At 46.6% G+C, this 19,239-nt stretch overlaps 3 protein-coding genes across 4 annotated transcripts in view; all 3 read left to right on the forward strand.

Annotated features, from left to right (window-relative positions):
• The window catches only part of PPP1R16B (protein phosphatase 1 regulatory subunit 16B), a 58,661-nt gene extending 51,919 nt beyond the window's left edge, over positions 1–6,742 (forward strand). For both annotated transcript variants that reach the window (XM_032127010.1, XM_032127012.1), the window contains exons 10-11: positions 17–185; positions 762–6,742. In XM_032127010.1, the coding sequence (XP_031982901.1) occupies positions 17–185; positions 762–1,283 (691 nt within the window). In that variant the 3' untranslated portion in view covers positions 1,284–6,742. The remainder of the gene's footprint in view (positions 1–16; positions 186–761) is intronic.
• A 598-nt stretch (positions 6,743–7,340) lies between these two features.
• Positions 7,341–14,464, forward strand: LOC116452591 (protein FAM83D-A-like). Its single transcript, XM_032127198.1, has 4 exons — positions 7,341–7,856; positions 10,454–10,621; positions 11,336–11,460; positions 11,828–14,464. The coding sequence occupies exons 1-4, from the start codon at positions 7,407–7,409 to the stop codon at positions 12,777–12,779; spliced, it is 1,695 nt and encodes a 564-aa protein (XP_031983089.1). The 5' UTR covers positions 7,341–7,406; the 3' UTR covers positions 12,780–14,464.
• A 92-nt stretch (positions 14,465–14,556) lies between these two features.
• LOC116452592 (protein FAM83D-B-like) lies at positions 14,557–19,239 on the forward strand. The gene is made up of 4 exons (XM_032127200.1): positions 14,557–15,256; positions 16,141–16,308; positions 16,902–17,026; positions 17,266–19,239. Exons 1-4 carry the CDS (start codon positions 14,807–14,809, stop codon positions 17,654–17,656), a joined length of 1,134 nt encoding a protein of 377 aa, XP_031983091.1. The 5' UTR covers positions 14,557–14,806; the 3' UTR covers positions 17,657–19,239.

Consider the following 19,239-nt stretch of genomic DNA (forward strand, 5'->3'; position numbering starts at 1 on the left):
TGTCCCTGTCCCACAGGAAGGTGGTGAGGAGGGCCAGCCTTTCAGACCGGACAAACCTTTACAGGAAGGAGTGTGAGAAGGAGGCCATGGTGTGGCAGCAACTGGGGGCATCAGAAGAAGGAAGAAACTCAGGTCTCATTGGAGAAATTGGGGAGACTCGGTCTGACCAGGAGAATACAGACCCTGTAAGGAATCTCTTCTTCTTCATGGGAGTCACTGAGGAGGGCTGGTGGTATGGGTTCAGTAGCAGTGGGTGGAAGGTGGCTGAAAAATTTGTAGACCTCATCCATCAGATGTAAGCAAAAGACCAAATTCTCATTTGGCATAAGCTGTCCCACTCAAGTGGAAAGCCTGTTTTGGATTTACAGCTGCATACATAGTTTTGAGATAAAAATGAACCAGGATGCTCCAAAAAATAGCCTGTGCCTTTCATTCTAAAGCTCACAAAGTGGTAAGCACAAAAGAATTGTAAACTTGCTTTGCAGTTACTTGTTTTTAATAAAGTTATTGTCATATTATAGAGATAAGCATATTAGTATTCTTGTGTGTGTGTGAGACCTTCCGAGTGTCCTGGTTGGGAACCAGTTCCTGGTTGGGGCCCGCAGCATTGTAGGGTCCTGTTCGTGGGGGAATTCCGTGTTTGTGCTGCAGTGCCTGTCTGGTGGAAAGGCTGAGTGTGAGCAGACTCAGGATGTTGTCACAGGGATGAACCCTGCTGTGGGCAATGGGGGAAAATGCTCTTTCATGTCTCCTTGTTACAGAATTCAGTGCTGGAGAACTCCTCCCTCCTCCCGGAGCTAGCGAACAAAAGCACCCAGTGTGACACCGAGATCCCGCTCCAGAACGGACTGATGGCATCTGCCAGCCCTTACCAGTACACCTTTTCCAACGGGGACATTTGGAGCATGCACGCTGACCCCGACAGTAACCCCGGCCACGTGCTGCCCTACGGCAACCCCGCGCTGCCCGAGGCCCCGCAGTTCTGGGGCGCCTACAAGGAGCACAACCACCAAACGCTCTCGGAACTGAAGCGGCAGCGAGCTGCAGCCAAACTCCTCCAGCACCCCTTCCTCAGCACCCACTTCAGCACCGGCATGGCAGGAGTTGCTGAGAACGTGGGCGAGGCCAAGTCGCACTTAATCGAATCCAGGACTTCCCCCTACAGCTCCAATGGGACCTCAGTGTATTACACAGTGTCCAGTGGTGATCCACCGCTCTTGAAATTCAAAGCTCCCATGGAGGAAATGGAAGAGAAGGTGCATGGGTGCTGCAGGATTTCCTAGTCTGCTCTGTGTCTCACCCCAGAGGAAGCAAGACGTGGGTGGCCTGGTTGGAGCTATCGCAGTGGCCAGGTTGTTTGCATTCCAAAGGGAGAATTTGGTTATGGACATCCTGACTGTGGCAGCCTCGTTCATCTCGAATTGTACTTTACCCTGCCAATTATTTCCATTGCAGCTGGATGAGTAACGCAGGTGGAGCAAGGCTCTTAGGAGAGGAAGGGATGCACATCAGTACGATGTCAAAAGAGTCTCCTTAGTCTTGCTCCCTGGGGAAGAAGGTATGGTGCGCTGCCTCCCCATCCTTGGGAAGTCATGAGATGCCTCGGAACAAAGAAAGGATCTGAATTCAAATCTTTGTGCCTGAGCCTTTTGCTGTTAGTCACCGAGCAGCTGGAAGGTGACAGTTCCTGTGTTTTCACTCTTGGGTGATGCACATATCCTGGAGGGGAGGTCAGCCCCCACATGAGGTTTGCAAGAGTGGACAGACCTGTTTCCCACACAGCTGGATCCAGCACTTCCTAGGCCTGAGCAACAAGCAAGCACAGATGCTGCACTTAGGAAGTATCCAAGGTGTTACCTCCTTGCAGTGACAGCTCACCATGACAAACTGTGCACTGGCTGGGTCCTGTTCTGCTCATGTCAGCTTGTCACTGCAGACTGCCATCAGGTTTGAAGCAGAACTTTTCCTGGAACAGGCTTCACTCAATAGGCTTTAAAACTGATGTTGCAATAAAGGGGCCCTGGCAATAGAATTTTACTGCAATAAAATACTGACAAAGGTCTATATTGGGATAAGTAATTTAAAAAACTTATTTGTACTATTTAGACTCTTAATTTGTTAAAACTGAAAGACTTTTGTTGGTCTCACTTTCCTATTGATTCTGTTTGTTTACTCTGTACGCTCAACACAGATACTAGGGGCAGTATGCTTTGCGTTCTGATTCTTTCTGATTTCCAGAACAACAGGGCTCAGGAGGGATGGGAAGGAAAGGCTTGCCAACACTAACCTAGGAATGCCATGAAAGCATTTCTAATCCTGTAGATGTGACACTTGCATTAACCTGCAGTCTTTGGCTGAGAAGTAACTTTAACCATTGCTGTGGTAGTTGAGCACTGCAGCAGGACAGGAGATGTTTTGTTCGGTTTTCCAGCCCCCTTGCTGAAGCTGTCAGCAGTGGGTAGCAGCTGGCAGAGGAAGGTTGAAATGCCTCTGTGTCTGTGGGAGTTGCCTGACACCATCGGTACCTAACAAAGCCTCTCTGCTGAGGAGCAGCTGCAGCGCCAACACTGTGTCTTGGTGCAGTTCATGTGAGCTCTGACAGCCTCCTGGGAAGCACTGGCATGGTGTAACCTGGGCGTTTGGCACTGGCTTTGCAGCGAGTTCAGGCTTTGTGTACCTGGGGGAGGTGAGAGGAGAGTGTGGGACAGCTCTGAGGACCTGGCCACACTTCAGCTGTATCTCAGAAGTAACTGTAAATCTTTAAACCCTTCTCTGCTCAGAGGGGCTGTCACACACGTAACTGTTTGCCTGCATGAATATGTGTCTTCTTGGGCAGCTTCAATTCCAAACTCTGAAGACATAAACCTGTTTGGGTCTCTGTAAGCCATCAGTGGATTACATCCAGCTCATGTAGATGTGCTTCAGCCAAGCAACAGCAAGTGCAGCTTCCACCCATTTTCCTTTTATTTGGTGGCTGTTAGACATCAATATGCCCCTTCACGTGTACTCTCCCTCTGGAGGAGTCCTCACAGCCTTAACTTTTTTCTAGGCTATAAAAAGTTGACTGAGGCTGCCAGTGACTGTTAAGTGCTACCCTCTGCCCCCCATCAAATCCACCCATTGCTGGGGCTGGATACATTACCACACTGGGCTCTGGGCTCCTTGAGTCAGCAGAGGTGGCTGTGTCACCACCACTGCCACGCTGTGCAGGAGACACTTTTGGACCTGTGAGGTCATTACCAGGCTGACAGTTTACTGGTTTGAATGGTATGGATATACAGCTCTCTTTCCTCACGAGTTTTAGGTGCAAACTAGAAAGTGGTAGCAGTTGATCTGATTCACCTAAAACCCCAGTTCTGCTAAAGGCAGAGTTTGAAGCATTTGAAGAAGTTGGGCTCCCTCCATTGTTGAAACAGATGCTAATTATAGGACTAGAAAATACTCCTTGTGCTTCACCTTAAGGTGAAGGGATTTTTTAAAGTCATTCTCTAGTAGAAAGAGGATGGCTTGGTAACTGGAGAGACTTTACTGCATCTGTGTGTGGTTAACAGTGGATTTTCTGATTACCTTGAGTCAATTATTCTGGGATAACACCAAGTGTGGCCTGGCTGTTACAGAACAGGGGAGATGATCTTTCAGGTGCCTCTCTTCTCCCATGGTGGTGAGGTTTGTCTCTCCACATCCATCTTAATGAGACTTCTGAACTCACTGTAACAAATTTTGGTGCCGCTGTCTACTAGGTTGTATATGGTGCAAAATTTGGGCCCAGATGTTGCCTTCCCTCCCAGCAAAGGAGGAGTAGGGCCCTTTTCCTTCTCAGAGCAACTTTGTGCTAGCAAGTGTATTGAACCCTGCCTAGCTCCAAGGAAATGAAAAGGAGATCATAGAATGCAATAACGTGAAGTAGTTTGGGGCTTGCTATCACTGAGAGCTGTTAATACATTAAAGCTGCAGGAATCCAGTCGATTTTAGATAAGAGCTTTTTGGCTTCTACTGGTATTTTGCCCTGTTTATATGTAAGACTCTAGGAACTCATCATCCTAGCTGTGAAGTCTAGTGGTGTCTGATCAAATGCAATCCATTCTTGCTCAGACAGGAGAGTTATTAATGGTGAAAGTCAGTAATGGATGAATCTTCCAGGATATGTTTCACAGCCCTGCCAAGTATTTAGCTACCACTGGCTTTGGGCTGAAGTTGCACCCAGGTGTGAGCTGGAAGGCTGTTGAAGAATGGCCTGGAATGGATTTGTGTTTATTTGTGCTGACATCTGAGATATAATGGTCACTGCCTGTGGAGCTCTGGCAGAGCTGTTGGTTATGGGCCTGGGATGAGGGATTCTGTAAAGTGGATTAACCTGCGTCTGGTGAACTATTTTGTGGAGAAAAACAGGCTTTTGGGGAATGACAAACACATAGATTCTCTTACATGGGCATTGTAGGAGCCTACCTCTAGGCATAAGGCTTTTCACTGTAAAATTTAGCATCATTACAACAACAGTGGGGTTTTGATATGTGTGTTTTAAAGGCCATCCCAGTGGAAAGCTCTGAGGTACAAAGCAGAGGGCACTTGGCTGTTTCATTGGATCTTAATATGGCTAAAAAGCTGTGGAAACTAGAAGTCATGTTGTGACTGGCATATCTTAGTTTATTAGAGGAACATTTGAGGTTTTTATGATATTTATAGGCTCAATAAATATCTAATTACAGATTCAAGGCCGGATTAGAATCCCAGTTCAGTTACCAGTGAGCCAAAGGTTGTAGCTGTTCACAGAGACTGTGCAAAGATTTGTGAATGGGAATGTATTGACAGGTCTATTGCAGGCAGAGCTGCACAAGAATAACCCTCCTGCTCCCAACATTTTCCTGTGTGCTGAATTTGTCCTGTTTCTAGCAAACTAAGTGGTTGATGAGAGCAGCCTTACGTTCCATATTGAAAGAAATTTGTTAGATGGAGAAAAAGGTGTCTTTCAAAACAGTGTCTCTACTTTACTGAGCTCAGGCAAGGAAGCCCCAGCACTGAAAAGTTAGATAAGGGCTTAAGTACCATTGCTGGGATCTGTTTGAAATCAGACCTGGATCTGTGTTTCGCATACCACATGATGCGATTTCAGCCCACTTAATTTCACTTCTTTGGTGCTCCCGAATCTTAAAACCCTCCCAGTTTTGGGAAGAACTGACTCTCGCTGATGTTTCTGTGCCATCTTGGAGGTGTGGTTGAAGAACCACCTGGATGAGGAACTCCTGGTAGGGAAGGAGAAGAGCATGACAAGGCAACAGCAATAATGACAGTGCAATACTCAGTGGAGGCAGTGAATTCTTGAGCTTATTGAGCAGGGTCTTATTTCACAGGGTTGAAGTCCCTTAAAAGCTCCCAAATGGCATTACAGCTTCTGTCTAGTGTCCTTTTTTCTTCAGTCTTGGAGCTCTGATTACCCACATTGTCCCTGCTAAAACAAAATCAGCGTTACCATGGAAAAGGGAATATCCTGAGAAGGCAATAGCACTGATCTCCAGTGAGCCATGGATGAACTGCTGTCTGTCTGCTGGAAGGTTTCTCCCTACACCTGGGTTATTTCTGTGCCTTATACTTGCTAAAGGTAACTTGTCTCTGGAAGGTTTGTGGTGACTATACAGTTCTTGCTGATCTTTAACTTGGAGACTTTTGCAAGGGGATAACAGTTCAGAGCATGCCAGATTTTGACATTGTTATTTGCTCTTTCAATTTCTCTCATTATTGCCACTTCTCTCTTCCTAAATACACAGAACAGAAATGCACAGGGGCGTCATTCTATTTTAACAAATCACGTTGACTGCTTTGGTGCAGCAGTTCTCTACAGGCAGAATCCAGAACATGCTTGTAGCAGCAAGGTCTTGCCTCTTACTACAGAACACATTTCCTCTTTTTGTTTCGTTTTGTTTTGCCCATGGCTGTGCAACAGCACAGTTCTCCCTGGTTGTTTTTCACCTCTATTCTGTTTTCATGTTGGCCAAACTGGTAATGGACTTTTCAGTTCCTTCACACAATTCAAGTACCGCTGGGCTCTCTGGGCAACATCTGCCATGGCACAATTACAACCTAGAATATTTTGCTGTATTTCAACCGTGGAAGCTGTAGTAGAGGAGACTCTGCTCAAGATACCTGTTCCCAAAGCTACACCAATGCAATGATGTCCACCCGCAGCAGGAGGGGAGATACGGGTTTTTAAACAGTGCAGATGCAGCCTTAGTATTGCCACCATTATGTCTTCAGCCTTTAGATTGCAGTGTGAGATTGCAGGAGTGTGGATAACCCTGGTACAGCTTGGCGGGACTGCTGCGTGTACAGGACAGTGAGAGATGATGGCAAGCCTTCTGCAATAACTCGTAATTCCATTGATCAGTAGTAAACGATGTACAAATAAAACTTGATGAGATGTATTTTATGTGAAGAAAAAAAATAATGTAAGAACTGTATATTGTATTAGCAGCTTTGTGTATAAAATGGCATTTTGGCAATCAGAGTCTAATATATTTAAAACTTTTTTTAAAAAAGGATATTTGATATTGTATGGAATTGACTTTATTGCTACTGTAAGTATGAAGATGGTTTCTTAACATGTTGAAGCAATGCATAAAATCTTAAACTTTATGTAAAACTCATGCCAAAAGGGTATGTTTGACAGTATTAGCACCTGACTCAGTGTCTTTAATAGAGAGATTGAATTTTTTAATTTAAAAATTATATTAAATTTCTTTTAATAATACAAAAATGCCACTGAGGGTTTTTGTTTTGTTTTGTTTTTTTTTTTCAATTGGTTTACATCTTGGGACTCTGTTAAATGTCTCTGCCTCTCAACTCTCTACAGCCAGGGGATGTCTAGAAGAGGAAATCTAGGCAGTGGGTGGGTGTAAATTTTTGTTTCAAATGTAGAGCTCAAGAAGCGTTTAGACAATGCTGTCAGGGGCATGGTGGGACTCTTGGGGCTGCTCTTTGTATGGCCGGGAATTGGACTTTGGTGAGGCTTGGGTGTCCCTTCCACCACCGAATATTCTGTGATTCGGTGAAGCAGCGGCAGTGGGTGCTGGAGATAAGCTGGAAAGCCCAAGCTGTGTCTGCCTCCCGTGGACCTGGGAGTGTCCGAGTGTTCGGCTCCAGCATTTGTTAGCGCGCATCATTACGAGCGTCCTTCTCAGAGGGGTCTGATTCTGTTCCGGGCAAAAGCTCGGCGACCTCTCCCACCCCCGAAGGCCAGCAGGGCTCGGGGCCGGGCTGTGTCCCAGCCGCGGAGCTCCGTCCCCGTCCCGCCCGGGGAGGCGGTGCCGCCCTGCCGGAGCCAACGGCGGCGCGGGGCGGGGAAGCGGCGGCCGCGCTGTTTGGATTCAAACTCGCCATAAAGCGCCCGCCGGGCCGAGCCCCGCGCTCCGGCCATGGCCAACGCGTCGCAGTGTCTGGAGGAGGGCTCGGGGCGCTGGCCGCCGCCGGCCGGGCCGTACAGCGAGGCGCAGCGGCTGGCGCTGGAGGAGCTGGTGGCGGGCGGCCCCGAGGCGCTGCGGGCTTTCCTGCGGCGGGAGCAGCTGCCGCCCTTCCTGTCGGAGCCCGAGGTGCAGGACATCGCGCGGGCCGCGCTGCCGCCCGCCGCGGGCCCGGAGCCGGCGGCCGAGCTCTCGGCCGGCGCCTCGCTCGACGCCTCGTCGCTCACCTACTTCCCCGAGCGCTCGGACCTGGAGCCGCCGGCGCTGGAGCTGGGCTGGCCGGGCTTCGCCAGCGGCGCCTTCCGCGGGCTGCCGCGGGTGGAGGCGCATTTCCAGCCCGGCTGCGGGGACAGCATCTACGGCTGCAAGGAGGCGGTGCGGCGGCAGATCCGCTCCGCGCGGCAGGTGAGTGCCCGAGGACCTCCCTGCCCTGCCCGGGGTCCCTCTCCCCTGGGTCTGCAAGCACATCAAAAGCCGGCACCGGCATCGATAAGCGTCTCCATGGGTCACCGGGCAAAGCCAAGTGGCTTTAAAACCCTGTCGAGCAGACAGTGTCTCATTAAGGAAGACAAGCTCGAAAATACACAAAGAGTGGCAGCACTCCGTATGCTGCATCTGCGAGCTCTCCCTTTCCCGGCTACTCCGGAGGTGATGCGCCAAGAGCTCCCCGTCCCGCAGCGCTGCTGCCTTGGAGCACGGCTGCTGTATCCAGCTGATCCTGGATCTCACCCGGAGTGGAAGGTCTCCTATTCAAGATTCCTTACTGATGTGCTCTGCCAGATAGATTCTCTTGCAAAAACCTCCTACTGTCCCTTAAAGGGTGTAACACAGAACAGGCCTCTTTTATAAAAGAACATTACCTACAGATATAACACTATGATTGTATTTCCCTTCCTTAGGTCACTAATTGCCCCCAAGTGACGTACAGACCTGTTTTTGACAGGACTTTCCTCCTACAGGAGTGGACGCTTTTGTTCTGATGCACTGTATGGCTTGAAAATCACGTGGCGTAGTAACTTGTAACTGTTCCCTGTAATTCATTGCATTCCCGGAGTTCGTAGCCTCCAACCGTAATCCCCAGCCGGGAACCACCCTTCTCCTTAGCAGCCATTCAATTGGCTCAGCTGAAATTTAAATTTGTAGATTCCTTTTTGGGTGGCCAGGTGAAGCAACCCTTGTCTCTTTGTGTAACGTGCTCGCACATGGCACACCCTGAATCAGCAACTGAGCTTGGTCTCTATTCCCTTCCGAAGGCAGAAGCTTAGGGTGTGTGTGAGGATGACATGAACGACGGGCTCCTTGCCAGAAACGGTCACAGAGGGAAGCTCTGTTCTCAAACAATCCCTGTCAGGTATATGAGACCAGTCTGGTAACTCGAGTAAACGCCATAAAAACATTTGCTCCCCCCAAAAGCTGTACTTGTTTGTAATATTGTTCCTTGCAGCATCCTGTCAAACACCTTTGCTCAAACTGACCCAAGAGCCATGCAAGCTGCTCCTGCCCTATCTGTGGCTTGTGGCTGATCCAGGGAGCGTTTTTGTGGACATAAAGGACATTTTTGACACCCTAAAATTTACTGAATGTCAGATTCTGTGTGATAGTTCTCAATCATTTCTGAGTTCCTCAAGTTAATGTGAAGACTGGGAAAACTTCAGATGCTGCATAATTTCTTCCCTGACTAGCGCACTCAAATGCAGTTAGTTTAAGTGACTGCTGCTATCTTGTCCTTGCTATCCTGAATAGATGAATGTAGAAAAGGGTTTTCTCTCTTTCCTCTAAGCACTTTGGGCAAAACTGTATTTCATTTTCAGCTGCTAATTCTGGGACTAGAACTCAAACGTGCTGTGAATTGAGCAGTCATGTGAAGGTGTCAGTGCTCCCAAGGATTTAGTGTGAATTGTTTTGTTTTCAGGGATGGTTTTCTTACTTGTCTGGTCTTGTCAAAAGCATCTTATTGGGTTTTTTATCTTCTTCAACACTTAGCCAAATGATTGGGTGGCAAGAAGCATAGGACACACGCAAGAAGCACCAACATAAAGTAACTTTTTGTAGAAATACCCATGTGCTTGTGCAGGTTATATGTAACAACTCAGCCAAATGGAACCAGTCCCTTAGGGAGCAGGACAGAGTTGGGAATGCAGAGCTCAGCCTGTTCCTGTGGGAAATGTTTCCTGTGAGTACAGGCCATGCCACACACAGAGCAGCTGTGTTGTGTGCTTACACACCTTGGGTGTGCTGCAGCAGCCTCCATCTGGTAAGGGCAGGTGCCAGGTACCCACAGTGGTTGTATAATCGTTGTTCTTTATGCTGGTTTAATAGAAGGAAAATGAAAAATTCAGTAACGAAGCTGAATCCTTTATGTCTCTGTGTCCCTACACAGAGGTGGTTTTGAAGGGTGAGAACTCTAGCACCACATCAGTGTGTGAGGTGGCTCTGAATTAGCTGGAGAGGTGGTTCAAATATGTGGCCTTCCCATCTTAGGATCTGCCTTTTTTAAAGCACTGTTGGGTGAGTGGAGGGGTTTCCTGTGAAGATATGGGATAGAAACTCAGTAAGAATCTAGAAACCAGGAGGAGTCTGGAAATCAGCTGGAGTTTGTGAGATGTGACAGCAAGGAGGCCATTTGAGCTAATTCTCCTGTAGCTGCTTGAAACACTGGGAGAACATGTGGAGACGTTTGTCTGGAGTCCCAATTCTGCTGTGATAGCTTCCTCAATGTGGCCACATTAGAGGGGATTGTGTAGAAAAGGAGGGTGTGAAAGTGTACAAAAGCAGCAGACATGAGGAAAAACATATTCAGGCCTATGCTTTGCATGCTGGGGCACAGTGAATTTACAGGAATGTTGTGGGAATATAGAAATCTTTTGGAACCTGCCTGGGCCTGCGCAGCAGGACAAAGAATTGTGCATGTGGCCCTGATGATAGCAGCAGGAGAAAATGGCTGTGGGAGGCAGTGGCCATGTGTAAAATAAATCCCTTGAGTGTTGTGATTTTCCTTGCAGGTGATTGCCCTTGTGATGGATTCCTTCACAGACATTGAGATCTTCAGTGACCTTCAGGATGCCTATAAACACCGCCAAGTCCCTGTCTACATCCTTCTTGACCGGGAATTTGTACCCCATTTCTTGGAAATGTGCAACAATTTGGGAGTTTGTCCTGAGCAGGAAAGTGTAAGTACTAAATTAGGGTCAGGGTGGTTTGTTTTTATTTTTGTGGTACACTTTATGTATATCAAAGAAACACTTCTGTAAAGCATCAGACTGCCTTGAAAGGCTAAAGCAACCTGTCTGTTGCCCATATGTAGGAGCTACAACCATGGTGTGCACCAGCCCCATGTGCTGGGTGCAGTGTGCACTGGGATCCCTGTCCTGAGGATGCAACAATTTTCAGGGATTTAATTTTGCAATATTTAAATAGCTTTATTCTTTGGCTCAAGGAACTGCTTGCTAAGGAAAACAGAAACATGGGAAGCTCAAGGGTGGTATAGCTCTGGTATCATCTGCTTTCTTTCCTAATACTTTATTTTAAAAGGATTTGGATGATGTGAGCCAGGTGATTTGCTTAGTTGCTGTGAATATAAACTGACATGGCTGTGTTATGGCTTGGCTTGGCTAGGCTTATGTTCACTGCAGTAGAAGTTTCTCTGGACAGGGAATGATGCCCTTCCTGGGAAATCATTAATTGGAACTGACTGTTCTCACTCAATCTAACAGAAATTTAGCACTGTGTGATTAATAATACTCATATACAGACTGTATAAAAAAGTTCATTTCATTCCTATCTTCCATGGTGTGTGTGGCTGCTTTTAAGTAGAATTGCTAATTAAAAGCTTTTTGGAGTTAACTTAAACCTGATGTTACTTCTTCCTCTCTTTTCTGAACCAGATGATGAGAGTTCGAACTCTCACAGGGAGCACGTACTACATGAGGTCAGGTGCCAAAATTGTTGGGAAAGCCAAGGAGAAATTCATGTTGATTGATGGCATTAGAGTGGCAACAGGCTCCTACAGGCAAGTACTGGGGTCTGCTGGTGCCCAGTGAAGCTGTAGAAAGGGGGATTTGCTGCAAGAAGGGGGATTTGCTGCATGAAGGATGTATTAACTTTGCTGTTTGCTTGGTGTTAATGAGTGCCAATGGCACATGGACTAGCTGAGTCGACATGGGGCTGACATAAATCTGAAAACACCTTTGGAGAACTGGTTTACACAACTTGTTGCTATCAGGGGGCTTGGCCATGGCTAAATAGAGTTCTTCCTGCAGAAATGAATAGTCTGTTGTTCTTACCTTGCCTTCATTTTTAAGCTCTCTTGCTGTCTGTAGCTGTATGTGTTGAAATGCACTGGACATTAACAGTGAGTCTTGGTTTGTTTTCAACAGTTTCACATGGTCCGATGGGAAACTGAACAGCAGCAACTTGCTGGTGTTGTCAGGTCAAGTGGTTGAACACTTTGACCTCCAGTTCAGGATTCTTTATGCCCAGTCACTGCCCATCAGCCCTAAGCAACCGTCCAACTGCAGGAATAGTGGCATGTTTGATCACCTGCTGACCAGAACAGAGTCCTCTAAAGAATATACTGTGGAAGGCAACTTGAGAGCAGAATTTGCCAGACTGTCTAGCACTCCAAAGAAATTGCTGGAAAAACCAGATCAGCCTGAATATACTCCTGCAGGAAAGCTTTGTAACCTGGGGCATTCCTGCCTGTGTGAAGAGGAGTCATTCAGCAATCAAGGGGCCGCAGTGGAACAGAAAAGTGCATCAACTCAAACTGGCCCGTGGGAAGAGATGGCAGCTGTGACCACGTGTAATGCAGCCACTCAGGCCAGTGCTGCCACAGCAGATGCTGGCACTCAGGCTTCTGTCATGGCCAGAGTGACAGGCACTCAGACATCAATTTTGCTGAAGACTGCAGTGACACAGACCAAGGAAGAGAGCACAGAAACACCCCTCCTTCCCAGAAAGTTGTCAAAAGAAGAATATTCTGTGTCTGGAAAGGCTGTATCCAGTTCTAGTCTGCACTCGCTGTCTTCATCATCATCCCAATGCTCTCTTGCAAGCTCTGCAGGCTCAATATCTTCTCTCCGGTCCTTTGAATATTCCAGCAGTCACAGGGCACAATATTTCCAAAAACTGCATAAAGAGAGGCAATTCCACTACTCCACGATCAGGTCGAAGCTGAGCCACATGGTGGATATGCTGTCCCGGCGGGGTCGTGTCCCTGGGAGCTACATGACCCAGTACCCTGGCAGGTGCAGCCTAAAGCAGAGGCGGGACATCAGTGCCAGCCTGCACAGCCTCCGCAGCGCCTCGCTCTTTTCCCTGAATAAATGATTCCTGCCCTGACCACAGAACGCACAAACCCCAGTCTCAAGTTGCTGTCACTTTGTATCTAAAGATTCTTCCACTTCCATCCAGCACTTTTACTTTTTTAATAGGTGTGTACGTCACTCTCCAGCACTTTGTTTTACACTATGCAATGTAAGCGATGAAAAAGAGGAATTATATGGTAACTACTTACAGGTTCCTCTTGTATGCATGAGTGGTGAAGATCATTTTAATTCTGGGTATTTAACCTCAAAGCTGAACTTGTTACTGCTTTCTGGGATTGTTAATGCCCTAGTTTTAGTTTAGGTAGACTTGGAAAAATCTGAGTCACAATGAACTTGCTCAGAGTGGCTTTGTAGGTCTTTCTTATACCAAGGAATTCTCAATCTTTTTTCCCAATATTGGCTTTTATTTCTACCTTATCTTTGACAGGAGAGGAATCAGCTTTTACAAAAAGCCATAAAGCTGATTTTATTCTAACTTCTGTGATATATATGTTACTCTTCCACTAAAGTTGCAAAGGGTCTCTTGAAACAGTTGCAGGTTACCTTCAACTGTATTCTTCTTTCATTGTTTAAGCCTTCTGAAACAGACTGAGCTATCTCTTTAGTTTGATCATGCTCTCGTGCCTTTATGTAGAGATATATAAATATATATGTGTGTGTATGTGTGTGCTTCCTTCTTTGCAGTGAACTTTGTGGCGAGGCAATCACTTGAGGGCATGTGACAAAGCCCCTGTTCAAAAGTAAACTGACAAATGCACTACGAAATGTTATGGGTTATGTCGGGTAATGTTAATTTACAAGTAACTGTAGGAGTTAAATAAACATTTTTCTCTTTTTAACTGTCTTATCTGAAATACTCTTTCTTGCACTATCATTTTTACCCTACTAACTTGGTTTGAGGAGCTGAAGTGCCACTCTAGTTTTTGAAGATACTTTCAATATTGAGTAGACCTTAGGTTAAGCTGCTTTGGAAAGTCTTTATCTGACTGTTTGCAGATTTCTGTGCATGTCTGTGCTTGCTGGGTCTCTTACCTGAGCAGTGTGTGCAGTCTTTGCCTGAGATCTGACCTGTACTGTTTTTCCTTAGACCTGCATCTCAATACTTCAGTGACCAACCACACTGAATTCTGCCAAATCTAATCAGAGTCTGGGTTATGTATTTTATTGTTTAGGGGTACATGTGTCCAGTAGATGGCACATTTCAGCTGTTGGCTTGATTATTGAATGAATGAATAAAAATATCCGTAACTCCAAAAGATTGCAAGTGTTGAGAGCAACTAACACTGAAATCTCTAACTAACTGTCCAAAATCTCTATGGACAAAGAGGCTTAGCTACTTTTATTACTTGGATTTCAAAGCAGCCATTCCTTCACTAAAGTAGGAGGTGTGGAAAAAAAGTTTTGTCTGCACTTGTTGAAAATGATAAGGTACTTTATTGCTTGATCCCCAAATCTGGAACACTGGCAGCAAACCAAGTTGCAGGGAGCCAAGATACACCTTCAAAGCCAACATCGAGTTGTATTTTTAAGAGCTTAAGTCCTTCAGTTCTTGAATGTATGTAAAATCACCTTGTTTGTCCTATGTGCTCTTAAACTTTATTATACCGTGCAGCTGTTAAGGTACTCTAACAGGAACAAGAAACAGTTTACAAATAAACTCCTTTTTGCCATGGGGTTTTCACCTGATCATTGCCGAGCTTTGTTTCTGTTTATTTGGCATTTTAAATCGGGGTGACTAAGTCATTTCGTCGGCGCTTGGTGCCTTCTTCCTGGGGCCATTTGCCCTCTCCAACCTTAGGAGCAGCCTTTTGATCCGGGCTGGGCAGCAGGTCCAGGGCTGGGCTTATCCTTCCTCCTTAGAGGCTGGGGCTTCTGCGGGCGCTTCCCTGGGCGTGGGGAAGGCTGCCGGCTGTGCCACCCGTGACTGTCCCGTGGGCGAGCGGCCGGGAGGAGCGGAGCCGGGCGGGAGGTGCGGAGGAGCCCGCGGAGCGCTATAAAGAGCCGGGGCAGCGCCGGGGCGCTCCGGCCATGGCCAACGCGTCGCAGTGTCTGGAGGAGGGCTCGGGGCGCTGGCCGCCGCCGGCCGGGCCGTACAGCGAGGCGCAGCGGCTGGCGCTGGAGGAGCTGGTGGCGGGCGGCCCCGAGGCGCTGCGGGCTTTCCTGCGGCGGGAGCAGCTGCCGCCCTTCCTGTCGGAGCCCGAGGTGCAGGACATCGCGCGGGCCGCGCTGCCGCCCGCCGCGGGCCCGGAGCCGGCGGCCGAGCTCTCGGCCGGCGCCTCGCTCGACGCCTCGTCGCTCACCTACTTCCCCGAGCGCTCGGACCTGGAGCCGCCGGCGCTGGAGCTGGGCTGGCCGGGCTTCGCCAGCGGCGCCTTCCGCGGGCTGCCGCGGGTGGAGGCGCATTTCCAGCCCGGCTGCGGGGACAGCATCTACGGCTGCAAGGAGGCGGTGCGGCGGCAGATCCGCTCCGCGCGGCAGGTGAGTGCCCGCGGCGGCCCCGCTCCCGCCCCGCCGCCCTGCGCAGCTTCCGGGGGCCACCTCGTCCTTCCCCGCTTCACTTTACTCTTACATAAACTCCCGATTTTACTTACTCTGCTGTTTCGTATTGCTTTATATCTTTCCCACCGTCTTTTCTAGTTATTTTTTTAACACGTTCATTATTTGCCAGCTTTTCCCCCCTTACTGCTGGAAACCGAGTCCGGACTCTCTGGGTGCCGCTGAGCTCCCTCAGGGAGCTGGCACCTGTGAGCAATACATCCCGAGTGTGCCCATTCCCGGCTCTCTGAAATAGCCTTTGCTTCCCCATCCTGCAGAGGATCCACGGCACACCCTGGGGTTCAGCCCATGGGGAAGATCTGCGGGGATAGGAGCTGAGTCTCAATGGACGTTTTGCTCAGCTCTTGACTTGAAATATGAGAATCTGAATAATAAGTTGAAGACAAACCTTTTATCTTAAACAGAGAGGTGAGATGTAAAGAGCAGTCAGACACTGGTGGGTTTGGGTTTTTTTACTGTTTCTTTTCATATTTGAAAAGTTGAAAGACTGGAAAACTGTAGCATTGGAATTAAGCTCACCTTTTTCTTCTGGCAATGCTTTTGAGGAAAAGACATCTGTTCTCGGAAAAATCCCCTCTTGCCTAGGAAGAGATCAAATTTGCCTAACATAGAGCAAAACCAGGGGTCTAGTTCTATTTCAGGGTGCGGAAGAATGCATTGTACCACGGAAGACTGTACCATGTTCCATAACCACCTGAAAAAAAGGCAGGGGGGAATATTTAATTTGAAAATCAAATTTCTCATGTGCTATCTCCCTTGCGATGCTGTGGAAACAGCCTAATGGTTTTTTCTGAAACTCGTTGCAGATGATTGCCCTGGTTATGGATTCCTTCACAGATACTGATATCTTCACAGACCTCTTGGAAGCCTGTAGCCAGTGGCAAGTTAAAGTGTATATCCTTCTAGATCAGTCTTCGTTTTCCCACTTTCTAAAAATGTGCAAGGATCTGGGAGTTGACCTTGAGCGGGAAAAGGTGAGCCTTGTCATATTTATAGGGGTAGGGAACTGATTCTCTCATGAGTGTAATCTTTGAGCTGACAAAAGAAGAACTTACTACACCTGCTGCCACAACTTAAAATGGGGGTTATGTAGCTCCAGCTCTTTTTTGGAAGATTTAACAATTCTTACATAAGGCAGCAATTAATAGAAAATCTGAAATATTTGTAATTGGATGTTACAGCTGCTTTCTGAGCACAAATACTAATTGAATGTTCAAGGAAATGCAGGAGGAATGTCCAGTTCCTAAAGCATGACTGGAGTTGCTTGGGCTCGCCGAGACTTTGAAGGCTGATGGAGAAGCAGGTTCTCAGGAGTCTGTGGAATTTGGATCCTGACAATTACGTGACAGGAATTTTCACAGTCACATTCTGCACAGTCAGTTTATGGGTTTGCCCTATAGTGTCACCTCTTTTCCTACAAAAATGAGACAAAAATCATCACTTGGTTCCTAGTGGGTCAGTCTTGTGCCAGTGTGCAGTTCAGCAGGGATGGTTATTCCTGTGTTACTCCTTTAAATGCAATCACTGAACTTTGCAGTCCACCTGACTCTTGCTGTGTCTTTAACAGCTGATGAGGGTTCGAATTATCACGGGGAGCACATACTGCACCAGGTCAGGTGTCAAAATCATTGGAAAAGTCCGTGAAAAGTTCATGTTAATTGATGGCATTCGAGTGACAACAGGCTCCTACAGGCAAGTGCCGATTTCTTTCTGTTGCTTAACATAATTTCTCTACGTGGAAAGTAAAGCCAGCAATGTTGCTTTCCTTATCAGATTTTATGACTAACATTTATCCTTAAAAGACCCCACTGCTCATCAGTTGGGTTGCAAGAACAACATAACTAAATATGATGAAGGAGAATTTTCAGTGAATACTTTCTTTACTAATTATTTTGAATTAACTCATAATTTTTCCACTCTTCCTTTGCTAGTTTTACGTGGACAGATGGGAAGCTGAACAGCAATAACATTTTGATCCTGTCAGGCCCTGCAGTTGCGCACTTTGACCTGGAATTTCGGATTCTTCATTCACGGTCAAAGCCTATCAACTTCAAAGAGTTTTCCAGCTGCAAGAAGAACAGGGTGTGGGACCAGCTGTTCAGGATAACAGTGGCTTCCAGAGACGTGACCAGGGAACACTTCCTGAGAATGGAATTTTTGTATCTGAGAGCATTTGTAGGAGATCTGAAGAGGAAGAGGAGCTGGCTGCACACCTCCAGGGAGGCCGTGTACACCCCAAATAACACGATGCACACCTCCCCCCCGCTGACTAAGAGGAATGGCTCCCTGGTTATGAGGCCACACTGGATCATAGAGAGATGAACTGCATGTCCACACAGAGCAAGAAGCAGAACCTCAGGAACCACGTCCATCCATCCCTGTCCAGCACTATCTTGCAGTGCGTTTGTGAGAGCAGCTGGGAAAGAAACCTCAGACAGAGAGAAAGTGAAACTGGGATTGTGGCTTTGCTTGAAGAACACTATAAAGCCATTATTGACTTCTACTATTCTGTTAAATTTTCATTTCTCAACCTGTTCATGCATGTTTTAAGCTGATGGGTTGGCAGCGTCATGGCTCAGTAGCTCAACCCTTATTTCTAAGAAATCTGGGTATTGAAATTAATACTGCTTAAAAGTCTGTTCTAAGGATGAAAGCAGGATTGCTGTTCAGTTCTGCAATCAGTCTTGGTCTTGTGTTGTACAAACTCTCCACCAACTGTTTCATGACACAGAACTGGAGTAACCCTAATCTAGAAACTAGTAGGTCAGTACCACACTACTACTCCTCAAATGCTACATTTTCTTCACACAAAGCTGTGCTGGCAGGCAGAATGAGCTAATGTGTCAGCAAACAAGGTTTTAGTAGAGACTGAATTTCAAATGACCTTTATATTAGACTGGACTGTTGGACATCATGCAATAAATGTGTGCAAGTGATAATATTCTAAAGGACCCACTATGTTTGTAGTAGAGCCAAATGAGACCAATTCCTTGGCATTGCCAGATCTTTTTGGTTTCTTTGTGGCTGCTGCCACAGTCTGATCTTGTGGGAAAAGCTGAGTAGATCTGAAATCTGTGAAGCTGCTGCATCTTCACAAAAGTCCAAATTTCATCAGAAATGCAATGACACAAGAGTCAGCAACAGAACCATTTTTAAGGTCTCATGGATGCTCAATTTTTTTTATTATTTTTTAATCCATTCATTTCTGAAGGTACAAAACCACCCTTAAATGAATAAGCTATCCTCCCAAACAGCTGCACATTGAGGTACTGAAGTTCCAGCAGCCTGCCAGTGCAAATACTCATTAGTCAAAGCAAAGGTTTACCATTTCTCAGGTTGTTCTTGTGGCTCTTCTACTGCAAAATACTCGGGTATATGCTTGTGTGAGTGTCCTGTGGGTTCTGGGCTTCAGAAAGGAAGATTAAAACTTAGCTGGGGAATTTCACATGGGTTTCAGCTAATTAGCAGCAAGATAGCATTAAACTGGACAGATGGATCTTACAAGAAATGTCTTTATGGACAATGCAATAATGTACTGATTAGTATGCAACTAATCTGGGCCCTTTTTCTTCTGCACTTACAATCATTGAAATGTAATCATTCTGGCTCTCCTAATCTGTAAATATTCAATAGTTTATAGCTTTGTACTATTAACTTCCATCCACATGTAAAGAAGTTTGAAATATGTATTTTTATTCTTACCTGTATTTTCCATAAAGACAAAACCCATACAGTGTTGTACTCTATGCAAAATACTGTTTGTGCAATCTTATTTTCATAATAATTATCTGTATAGATTTTCTCAAATATAACTTTTCCACTTTGTTGTTCATGTTATCAATAGGCAGCTCTTTCCATGTGGGATTTTTTCTCAACAATTACTAATATATTGATGATACAAAATA

This window comes from Corvus moneduloides, chromosome 17, assembly GCF_009650955.1.
Source record: "Corvus moneduloides isolate bCorMon1 chromosome 17, bCorMon1.pri, whole genome shotgun sequence".
In the NCBI taxonomy this organism is placed as follows: domain Eukaryota; kingdom Metazoa; phylum Chordata; class Aves; order Passeriformes; family Corvidae; genus Corvus; species Corvus moneduloides.